Raw genomic sequence first — 12,042 nt, forward strand, 5'->3', positions numbered from 1 at the left:
CATCTAAATCTCAAGTAATATTTAAAAATAGAGAAATCTATTTCTGCTTGTCTTGTGTTTTGGGGAATATTGAGAGGCTTCCAAGGTATAAAATTCTTCCCATCTTACTTATATGTCTTTAATTTCTTGGTACAGACCCAGCATTTGCCAATGGATCACAGGCTACTTGAAGGATGACAGGAAGAATGACAGGCAACCTGCTCCTTTCTCTGATGTAAGACATCAGACCTGCATCACTCTCATTCTTCCCTTTCTACAAATGTATCTTAATCATCAAGTATACTGTAAAAAAAAATATAATTTATATCCTTATTTCTTAACCATAATCTACATCTTCCATCTGCTGAAGCATGGTGACACTGACAATTAACTATGTAACAATTACCAATATAAAATGGCAAGATTGAATATAAATACCAAATTATGTAAATATCAATGAGACCATTATTTTTGAATTCCAAGATGTTTGAAGTATTGTTTAAAAATTAATTATGAAACACAAAGACAATAGAAATATAAGTTATTTATTAATCAATCCACTTACAAAGCAGGTGGCTTAATGCAAGCTTATTGACATCTTCACATATGATCCATGGGAACATGTCTTTCACATACAGACAGTGATATTACTGACTGGATGCATTTGCAATCTGGGGCATATTAAGCATATTTAAACAAATAAAATTAGGCTATCCTGTATATGAAAAGTATCTCCATAATATGCATCTTGAAGTGGATTAAAACTTCCTCCAAAGGAGAAATGTTAGTATGTTAACTTAACTTTATACTCTATATTATGCAGTAAATCTTAACTATAGAAATTAAAAATTTTAAATCAGTGATCGACTCTTGGTAATGTATGAAGTGGGAGTCTATAACCATAGCAACAGTAGGTTGACAGTATAATTTGTGCCTCACAGTATTTGCAGATTTATTGTTTTCAAGTTTAGAGAGAAATAAAACAAGAGACATGTAGATTCAGCTCACTTTATTTACCTTTAAACTAATAAAAATCCCTTAAAAGTGATCCTGGGACCTTTAGAAGTTCTATGAATGCATAGATACCTGCCAATGACTGAAATTCTAAATCTTGACTGAAATGTGTTTACAAAATTAATGTAAGCAGATATCTTAACTATTCGTGCTTAGTAGAAGACTGAACAAAATTCTACATGTCTTTTTCAATTTCCCTAAAATTTTGTTAAATCTGCAATTATGTACAATCCAGCTAATTGAAATTAACATTTAGTGTTCATCAAAGCTGTTTCACAGCAGCAAAAAATGAATCAGGGAAATAAAGTTATAAACGATGTAGAAAAAGATAAATATAATCATTAGAACAGCAGTCTAAATGTATGATATCAATATTTAACTCTATCTGCACTGTGCTGGAAGGAAAAGGATACACCAAGAAAATTTATATTGATCACTCTGGTGATGTGAATACCACCTGCATCTGATTTGAATATGGGTTGTAGTCTGTTCCCAGTATTAAGGATGATATTTAATTCAGAACTCCATGTTGTAAATATACAGCAGCCATTTTATCCTAATTAAGGAATGTCTTAATACACAATATTATCGTTTTCTAGAGGATCTTTATACATTAAACTAAAGCACATGATTGATTAAATTAAAGGTTAGTAATGGATAAAAAAAATTCATAATTTTCAAGGCTGGGTACTATGTAAAAAACAAAAAGACCACAAAATTCTACTTACTAAAGCAGCTAATCTTGCCTGCAAGTTTAGGGTCACAAGCCCATAATATGTGCAAAGAAATGCAATACAAGGAACCATGCAAAAATACAGTAAAATGATACAGGAAAAATGTCAAATCTAGAAAAAAAAAGCTTTTATAAATACATCAAAATCAACTGTATACATAAATTGTAGATCTAGCATTAGTTGTACCATATAGCAGAGCCAGCACTCTAAGTTCAATGCTTCCAAATCTGCGCAGGTAAGTCATGCCATCTTTGGTTGACTGCAGTACCAGGAAGGATGGGAATGAGAGGGAGGGCAAGAGTTCTGAAACATGGTGTCAACTTTCACTTGGCAGCTGGGCCTCAATGTCCACTCGGCATATTGGGCACTTCTTATTGGTAATCAACCATTGGTCAACACACACTTGGTGGAAAAGGTGCATACATGGAAGACGCCTAACGTTGCCAAAAAAGAAAAAGCAAAAATTAATATAACGATGACTACATGTGTCATTTATTTTTAAACAAATTAAATTATAAATGCAATAATTCAGCATTTTGAAATTACTGGGTCTCCAAAAAAAAAGAAAGAAAAGAACAAAGATATTTCCTTTTCTTGAGAAAAACAAAAACACCCCTCTCTAAGGAGTTACATGTACATTAAATTCGTACTCTGTCAATTTAATGCATAAGTGACCAAGATAACTAAGTATTGCAGTTATGGAAACAAACTATATAAGATCTCAAGAACTGTAAAAATAAGAATTACCTTGGCAATTATGTTCCCTGTCACCTAATACTGCAATCTTATTTTTAAAACATCAAATCATCATTTTATTTGTGAAAACCCTTTAAATATATTATCTCACTTAACTGCCTCTCAAAAACATTAGAGCTTACACTATAAATATACAGTAGCTATGTTGTCCTCATTAAGGAATGTCTTAATATAAAATTATTTTCTGCCTAGAGGATCTTTATACTCCTACTTAAATATATGATTCGCTAGAGGTAAATAATATTTTTTCCAAGAGATAACTTTATATCCAGTTAACACTAAACTACTGTTTCATAGGTAGGTTAAAAAAATGTTCATTTTTGAACATCATACTAAATTATTAATTACAAATTGGGAAATAACGCTTCCAGATGACATAGGACAACATTAAATCTAAGTGTAAGAGTGGGATAAAAGTTACTAATTCAGGGCTGGGGTTGTGGTTATAAAGTGCTTGCCTCCTATGTGTGTGGTGCTGGGTTCGATCCTCAGCACCATGTAAAAAAAAAACAAACAAAATGAAGGCATTGTATCCATCTAAAACTAAAAAAAAAAAAAAAATTTTTTTAACAGAATAAAATAAATAAAATATTGTATCCATCTACAACTAAAAAATATTTTTTAAAAAGTTACTAATTCAAATGCCCATTTCTACTTCTATTACTGTTCATACATTCATATTTCCTATAACGTAAAAATAATAGGTTAAAAAGAGGTGCTCCAATTACTCCCTGAACAGTATTACCAATACTATAAAAGTGATTAACTTTCATATTTATACACCTTCACTGGAAACAGTATACAAAAAAACCTTACTATGCATACGGCAGACAACAGTTTATTGGCTTTTTTTTCTCTCAGTCAGTTGAAGAGGTATGATAAACATAGTTTATAAAAACTAGAGCAACAATACAACTATATGGTTCTGTTATATATGTTAAAGAACCTGTTTGAACAACATTACATTACAGGGGGATAAAACAGAATAGGAACAAAACAATTACTTTAGAGAATATACAATGAAAATATGTGTAATAAATACTGGGTTAGCAGGATAACAGAACATTTTCTAAATCACAAAAGTTCAAGAAGGGTATAATCCTTTGAGTTAAGAGAAAATTTTATGAAAAAAAAAATTTTTAAAGGTACTATATAAAGTAAACAGCATAGAACTAATGTTGGCCCTTCTTTAAACTATAGAGAAAATATTACTAAGTCTCAAAAGCCTTCTCATTTCTGCAAGATTTTCAAAAGACAATACCGACCCATAAAATTTCTCCAGCCAAACTTTGGTGCAGCCCTAAAATATATTTCCCGCCCCCATCCTTTTGTTGGTAATACGCAGACTTTATTCTTTCACTCACTACAAGAAATCAGTCAGAAGTTAGTAACAGAGTATGCCAGGAGTAATCTAAATTTTATTTCTCTTAAATAAAATCCCTTATACAGTTTTGACATGGATGCTAGATAATTAATATCTAGTTACCTCACATCTTCACCTTCCTCTAAAATAGACAAACAGATAGTACATTTTTCCTCTGTGTCTTCCTCAGTACCTTCTTCCCCATCTTGTTTGCAGTGCAGTTTCCTCTGTGAGAACCAATCAGTTGTTACCTTATTAGCAGAGATGACATTATTGAACAACTGAGTAAAGTCTGCATTTATTTAAAAACAAAACAAAACAAAACAATACCACATATTCACACACAACTTATTCCCCAGGTTAGATTGTCATGATTTAACAGATGCATTAGGTGACTATCAATTAATTATTCTTTTAACACCTTCTACATATAATCAGAATCAAAAGCAAAATCAAATTTAACAGAAATTCGTAAGTTTGAAATCTAGTACTTTCAATCCACAATAAGGATGACACACCATATAAAATCATTTCAGTTCTACCATGAGCATAGTTAAAGAAATTTTAGTTTACTAACAAAATGTTTCAAATAACATCCATAAAAATTAATATTAATTATACAATTTAGCTTAGATGGTTGAAAGGACTTAAATTTAAGGATAGTACTTCATTAACCCTCTTGGAAAACGAAAGAGGCAAAAAAGCAGTTAATTTTCACACTTTATTATTACAACATAAAGCATTGTTTGCTTATTGTAAGAAACATTTGACATGTCTACTCTGTAATTTAGAAATAATACTACAAACAATGGTTGGAGGGTATAAGAAATATAGATAACCAAATGTCCATCAAAATGAATGGCTAATTTACAAAATTATGATATGACCATATGATAAAATTCTATATGTTAGTAAAAAAAAAAATATGGTTTGGGCTAGAGTTGTGGCTCAGTGCTAGAGCACTTGCCTAGCATGTGTGAAGCTCTGAGTTTGATTCTCAGCACTGCATATAAATAAATGATTAAAATAAAGGTCCAACAACAACTAAAGAAATATGTTGAAAAAAAAAAAAAGAATATGGGTGATCTCTGAGTGTTGACATAGAATGAAATGACAATATGCAAACTGCATATCATTCCTCTTGTATTCTTTTTAAAAATGGAAGGAAAAATACATACATATGCATATTACTATAAAATGAACAAAAATGTCTAGGGGAATATGTACAAAATCTTTACTTATGATTTCACTTCTGGGAATAAAGACTAAGGTATATACAAGGTAAGAAACTGTGGAGTATATGTTTTCAGTTTCCAACTTTTTTTTTAACCATATGTGTGCACTGCTTTAATAATAAAAAATGTAGCTGCTAGACTCTACAAATTCAAAGGTCTATAATACTGAATTTCATGTGTTTCAATAACATTCTAGAAAACTCAGAATAAATTCTTACCTTTTTGTATTTATGTGGATATGTACACCTTTCAATTGTCCCCTGGGAAGCTCCACGATTGACATTTCCTAATCTTTCTTCCAAATGAATCAGTTCCTAAAAATGAAGAAAACTAGTATTAAAAGTCAGGATGATTATTTTTTGAATAATATTTATTGTTACTCTCATAAAAGCAATAAACTTTACATTTATAAACATAAATACATGAGTAAAACAATTATATATGATAAAAAACAAATGGTTTATATATAATTTTTCTTATACAGGGTATGGTAAGGCAAATAGATTTTATAATTCTTTTCTCATTCAACTGAGGTATAACTGCAAAATTACCCTTATATACTAAGATAACAATACTACCACATGGTACTATATATAAGTAAGTATGTATACATGTAGAAAATGAAATCATTCTAACTAGTAATTTCAAAATAGTAATTCTAAATCAACTTCAACTTATAAACTAAAACACAACAAACTTTAAACAATAAATGATTTGTTCTTCATGAAATATCAAATGAGAAGAAATTTAGCTATAAAGTAAACTACTTAGGTTTGTTTCTTTTTCTCAGCAATGTTTTTCTAAAAATTAAGTTCATTCAAGAGTATTAAGCTCCTCCAACATTTAATAGTATAGTTCTTTATCTGATATTTATATGAATTTAATGAATTTTTACAAACTCTTTTATATTAGAGATTTTCATCAACTTTTTTAAATACTTGGGAAACTTCTGAAACTAAGATTAACTTTGCTTATAAATATTTCTGTAACCCCAGAAGTAAAAACAAAAAAATCAGACTTTTACTGCTGATTCCTAGCTACTGCAGCAGTTCTATATACAACTGTGTTTATTAATAGTGTATATATGCTATCTTTGCACTAAAGGTACTATAGAAAATATCTTCATTTATTTTACTGCATACCTCAAAATTTCCCCTGAAAGGACCTCTGAATGAAGTTCCATCCAATCCAGATGAAATGTAACGGATATGAGGATAGCCTGCCATGTCAGGAACCTATTTTAATAGAAGGGGTAGGCTAAATCAATTAAGAATAGACTCGTGTTTCACTGTTAATATTGAATAATTCAAGACACTCGAAGTTCTGCATTCAACTCATAAAATTCAACTTTAATAAGTACACATAACTCCAGCTAGGCATTCTGTAATCAGGTTAGGTTCCTCTTAAAATATAATCTCATTAAAAAATATGATCTCATAAAACAATTTATAGTCAGAAGAAATATAAGGAAAAAAAACAGCTGTTTTAGGAGATAACAAGTTTCTTCTACTTGATTGATTGCACTAAAAATTCTATATTAGAGCTGGGAATGTAGCTCAGTAGTCAAGTACCCAAGGGTTCAATCTCTAGTACCAAAGTGGGGGGTGGGGAAAAGATCAACTGTATTAGGAAAGGAAGATCATGGGATACACTACCACACTTCCATCTTTATAAACAAACATCCAACATAGCTTATGTTCTCCCCACCATGAATCATGCTTAATTAACTATTCCTCACTTCTTTTTTTAAAAAAATACTCTAATGGTTTTGTCTCATGTTTCTCCAAATCTAAATTTTTTCCTTAATACTGGAATTACTATGAATCCTATTTCTCATTTTCCCTTCACAGGCAAGCTATAAAGCAAGCAGTCAAGATTCACTGTCCTCAAATCTCCAGCATCCTTAACTTAACATAAGAAATGCCCCAAGGGCTGGGAGTGTGTCTCAGCCTTGCCTAGCATGCAAGAGGCCCTGGTTTCAATCCCCAGTATAGAAAGGAAGGAAAGAAAGAAAAGGAAAAAAAAAGTGCCTCATTTCTATCTCTAACCATTACTTAAGCCACTCTAACAGAAGCCAACAATAACCACTCTAATTACAAATGCATTCAATACTTTCAAGACTTTTTATAAAGAGAAACTGACCATATTAATTTTTGGCATCATTCTAACATTTTCAACATTTTGAGCCAATTTTCAGAATCATTTATAGTTTAATATTTTCATTTAAATACCATATTGCCATTCTTCATTCACTTTCTTGTCATTTACTATACCTTTTCCCTCAAAATCTAATCCTCTTCCTTGTATTCATTATCACTATGTATTGCCAAATCACAAACATGTCTTTAACCCAGACACTTTTGGAGATCCAGACAATAACCTTAGTTTCCCATTGGACATTCAACCTTAACACACAGTTATCTCTGATTCAATATGTCCAAGACCTATTTCACCAAACTCCTCCTCCAAACCATCTACTCTTTCCCAATAAAGTGCACATTACTATACCCTTTTTTACCCAAGCTACAAATCTTGGAATCATCCTAAATGTTACTCAAAGGTGGCACTTCATTTCTACAATAACTGCCATTGCTTTTGTCCAGGCATTTAGCAACATTTACCTCTTCTACTATTATATCTACCTGAGATTCCTTCTTCTTACCCTTAAATCTATTTTTTTTTTTGTTTAACTCATTATGTGTGGTTTTTCTAACTACAATCTAATTAAATCACTCTAAAGCATAAACATGTACAGGACACTCCCCCTTCAACAGTTGCTGAGTTCTAGTTTCTTGGCAGAGCAGTTTTACTTTTCTTTCTTTCTTTCTTTCTTTTCCAGCACTGGGGATGCAACTGAGGACTCATTCCTCCAGCCTATAGTTTTATTTTTTATGGTTGTCAGATCCTCACCCCTGAGATCCAAAAAGCACCAACTTACTTGGAGTTCCTAAGGGTTTATGCTGTTTGGTAACTCTTTACATGATGCAACCTCTTCAACAGTACCATGCCAAAGTCCACAGCATGGTTAGCAGTCACATGTACAATGAAGCTTTTCTAAAACCTCTGCAGTGTCTATTCCCTCAACAAGATAAAACCGCTCCCTTTTCTGTACCACTTCTATAACTAGTATGTATTACAAATAGCAAACTCAATAAATATTTGCTAAGCTTTTTTAGCACACAACTTATTAACAAAATCTAAACCCGTTTAAATCAGAGGTAGAGAGTAAGTATTGTCCTTCCAGATACTGGGGGGGAAAAAGTATGAATGCATCAGAATAGATCCATTACCACTTATGCCAAGTTAACTAAAGCACACATCCTAGTGACAGATCATGATTTTATTGGTAGATAAAACCAAACCCGCTTTTTAAAACTGTCATTTGCATATTAAGAGTACATTTTATAATGCACATTATAAACACAAATTTTAGCATATCTAGTAACTTTTTATAGCAAATTTTTCATCTAAAACTTCTTAAATTCTACTAAAACATTAATAATATATTAAATTTTTTTAAAAATATTTAGTTTAGAAGAACATGTCAGAATTTTGAAAATTTTCCATTTTACCATTAGAGGAAGAGCTCCTAATTGTAAGTGATGAAGTCGAGGAGGTGCATGGTAATGGGCCAAGTGAGGATGCAATGCACCAGGTGTATAAGTAGCCGCAGTCACTCCAGCTTCAATTCCCAATTCCCTGACAAAGGACAAGAACAGTTAGTCTTTTTCTTATCAACAGAAATGTAAAAACATTTACATTTTAAAAGTAATCTAAAGTTTCTTAACTTATAAAGCCCAGTAAAAGATAATTTAGCCCAAAAGATATTACTAATAATTTCAAATTCATTTCAGAAATGAAAGCTCAAAAACTCAATTTTGTGACCATGAGAAGCAAAGCATCTGTACTTGGTTTAACATCTTACAAAACAAAAAGGAAATATAACTTATGGCTCCTGGGGTTCCTTTCCAATCCAAAAGCCTGATTCTTAGCTTAAGGAGCATACAAAATACAGTTTACTTTTTTGGTTTATCTGAATGTTACAGATGCTTCTGGGGCTTTTGTTTGTTGGATATCATCTCTGGGTTGTTGGCATCAAAGATAATTAGAATAGCATACTCTTCTATACCTTATAAAGCAAGAGTAAACAAATTTTAGAAAGGGTGAAAATTAACATATCTAAATCTTCATTATTTATTCTAATTTAGATTCTGCTTCAAAAAGTTATTATAGATCATGATCTCAATGACTGTCTATTCTAAATGGATTCAGAAGAAAAATTTACCACAAATCTAGTTCCGTTTCTCTAGGAAAGATCTTAAGTCTAGGAAAATGCAGACTGGATTCTCCCTTGGCAAAAGCTGGGCATATTAGAGTGAATCTGAGTACAAAGGTAAAGGATAAAGAAATTGGAGAAAGTAGGATCTAAATATGTAGTTAACTTTGGTGACAGACACTCAGGAAAAACACAATAAAAGCTCTACTCCTTTTATTTACATGTGGGATCCAAAAAAGTCAAACTCATACATATACAGAGTAGAATGTTCGTAACCAGAGGCTGTAGATGGAGAGAGGAAGGTAGATGGAGAAAAGGGAGACCTTGGTCAATAGATACAAACTCAGGACTAAGTTCTGGCATTCTAGTGCATAGCATGGTAACTAGTTAATAAAAAATATATTGTATATTTCAAAATTGCTAAAAGAAAGGGTTTGAGATGTTCTCACCACAAAAAATAGTAAGTATCTGAGGTAATGGATATGCTAATTAACCTGATCTAATCATTCTGCAATGCATGTTATCAAAACATTATACAGTCCATAAATATACACAATTATTATGTCAATTAAGAATAAAATTAAAATTAAGCAAACAAACAAAAAAACTCTACTCCTGCTTGTGTTGGTTCTCTGCCCCAGATCTCAAGATCTTATTTTTTCTTAGCACTCCACTCACAAGGGGTAGTGCCTCACAACTAAACTTGGAATCCTGTTTTCCCACACTACCCTTTTACATGGCATTCCTCTACAAAACATCTTTTCCCATAGTTTTACCACAAGTTGCTGAGCCTGTCCTTGAAATAAACAAGATACTGACCAGGCAGATCTCTCTGGAGCCTGACGAGGATGTGAAGACATAGTCTGAGGCACATGAATATGATGCCCATGACCATAATTTGGGTGCATCCTATGTGGATGGGGTGGGGGGCGTTCATGTGCCCGCCTGGAAACACAGAACACAAAAAGACCACTGGAAATAATTGAATAATTGGTTATTTCTTAATGTAGAAAAAATTCTATTAATATTTGAACATTTATAGATCAGTCATAAAATTTATAGCAATAAATTATAAACATCTAATATAAAATTATGTAACTTCCTCCATAAACTCTACCTGCTCATTTATTCCCATACCTCCAAATCAAATATCCCAGGAAAAAGGCAATTTTTTTATCTTGTAAATCTATTTTACAGTAGGTATTTTAATTAGGAGAGTTAATAGGAATTGAATGGAAACAAAATTTTTAAAAATTATCCCAGCAAATGCTACATGTGCAAACTATAATAAGCATGAAGCAGGAAAATAGAAATTATTTTATTTTGCTTCACTCTTAATTATAAAAACATTCAACCATTTTAATGGATAAAAGTTTAAGAGAGAAGTTGTTAACCTTGTGTATTTTTTCCAAAACACACTGTCATGCATGTTAGCACATCTAGGAAACTGAAATTTAGTTCTGTTCTCACTCTATTCTGCATCTCAGTTCATTATATTTTTTCTTCCTATCAAATTTACAAATATAAATGGACATAAAATCCTAAACAAAGGACACATTAAAAAAAAAGTTCAGTCTCAGAGATTCATCTTTATAGTGTATTTCTTTCTAATGGTTTCTAGCACACTTGCAAATTTTCAATGTATACTCTTAATGCATTCAAATAATTTTCTAGGTCCTGGAATTTTCTACATCAAAGTGAGCAATTTTCTACATCAAAGGTTATATTACAATAACAGCAATAAACCACAAACTCTAGATAACATCTTGAATTACTGAACCAAAGGAAGAATTTACAGAAATGCTAGACCATTGGTTAGATTAAGAGCTTTGTAAATATTTTATATAAAGGGCCAAATGGTACAATTTTTTTTGGTTCTACAGGCCATATGGTCTCTGCTGCAACTACTCAGCTTAACCCTCACTGTGTGAAGCCTACCACAGACAATATGTAAATGAATAAATGTAGCTGCTTTTCAATAAAATCTTATTTATAAAAACAAGCAGGCAGAAGTAAATCAACAGTTTGCTGTCTAGAAATTAGAAACTCAGATTCAGAACTCTCAAAAGAAAAGCAGTTCACTTATAGTCTTCATAAATCCTGAGTTGAAAGTCTTAACTTTCTAAAGCTTTATAAATTATAATTTCTGTAAGAAGTTTATAATTGGGTTGGGATTATGGTTCAGTGACAGAGTGCTTGCCTTGCACATGTGAGGCACTGGGTTCAATCCTCAGTACCACATAAAATGAATAAATAAAATGAAGGTATTGTGTCCACTGACAACTAAAAAAATTTTAAAAAGAAAAGTTTATAAAGATTTATAAAGACTTCTTCAGTACTTATTTGAAAATTCTACTAATCTTTTTCTTCTACATATATTAAATTAAATTTTTGATATCTTTAGATCTTGTTCCTATGGATCAATTTTAACATCAGTCTTTACCATGGTATACTGCAGAAACAGACAAATTAGAGACTAGCCTGCTTAAAGAACTGACCACAAGTTATACAATGAAAGTGGTCTGATTTCATTCAATAAAACTGATATAAAGTCATTTTGTCAATAAATAAAATTCAGGAGATGGGGCAGAGGAAGATTACTGTTGGTAAGAAAATTAATTTCTGGGCTGGGGATGTAGTTCAGTGATATCACACTTTGCAAGGTCCTAGGTTCAATCTCCAGAA

General features: G+C 31.6%; 1 protein-coding gene across 11 annotated transcripts in view; it reads right to left on the reverse strand.

The window, feature by feature from the left end:
• Positions 1 to 503: 503 nt before the first annotated feature.
• Positions 504 to 12,042, reverse strand: part of Rnf111 (ring finger protein 111) — a 120,887-nt gene continuing 109,348 nt past the window's right edge. For 7 of the 11 annotated variants that reach the window (XM_047541202.1, XM_047541201.1, XM_047541211.1 and 4 more), the window contains 6 exons: positions 10,177 to 10,329; positions 8,654 to 8,780; positions 6,224 to 6,316; positions 5,300 to 5,395; positions 3,970 to 4,097; positions 504 to 2,161 (listed from right to left, as the gene is read on the reverse strand). In XM_047541202.1, the coding sequence (XP_047397158.1) occupies positions 2,044 to 2,161; positions 3,970 to 4,097; positions 5,300 to 5,395; positions 6,224 to 6,316; positions 8,654 to 8,780; positions 10,177 to 10,329 (715 nt within the window). In that variant the 3' untranslated portion in view covers positions 504 to 2,043. The remainder of the gene's footprint in view (positions 2,162 to 3,969; positions 4,098 to 5,299; positions 5,396 to 6,223; positions 6,317 to 8,653; positions 8,781 to 10,176; positions 10,330 to 12,042) is intronic. The other 4 variants (XM_047541207.1, XM_047541206.1, XM_047541203.1 and 1 more) reach the window with 3 other exon arrangements.

The sequence above is a fragment of the Sciurus carolinensis genome, chromosome 2 (genome assembly GCF_902686445.1).
Source record: "Sciurus carolinensis chromosome 2, mSciCar1.2, whole genome shotgun sequence".
NCBI classification, from domain to species: Eukaryota; Metazoa; Chordata; class Mammalia; order Rodentia; family Sciuridae; genus Sciurus; species Sciurus carolinensis.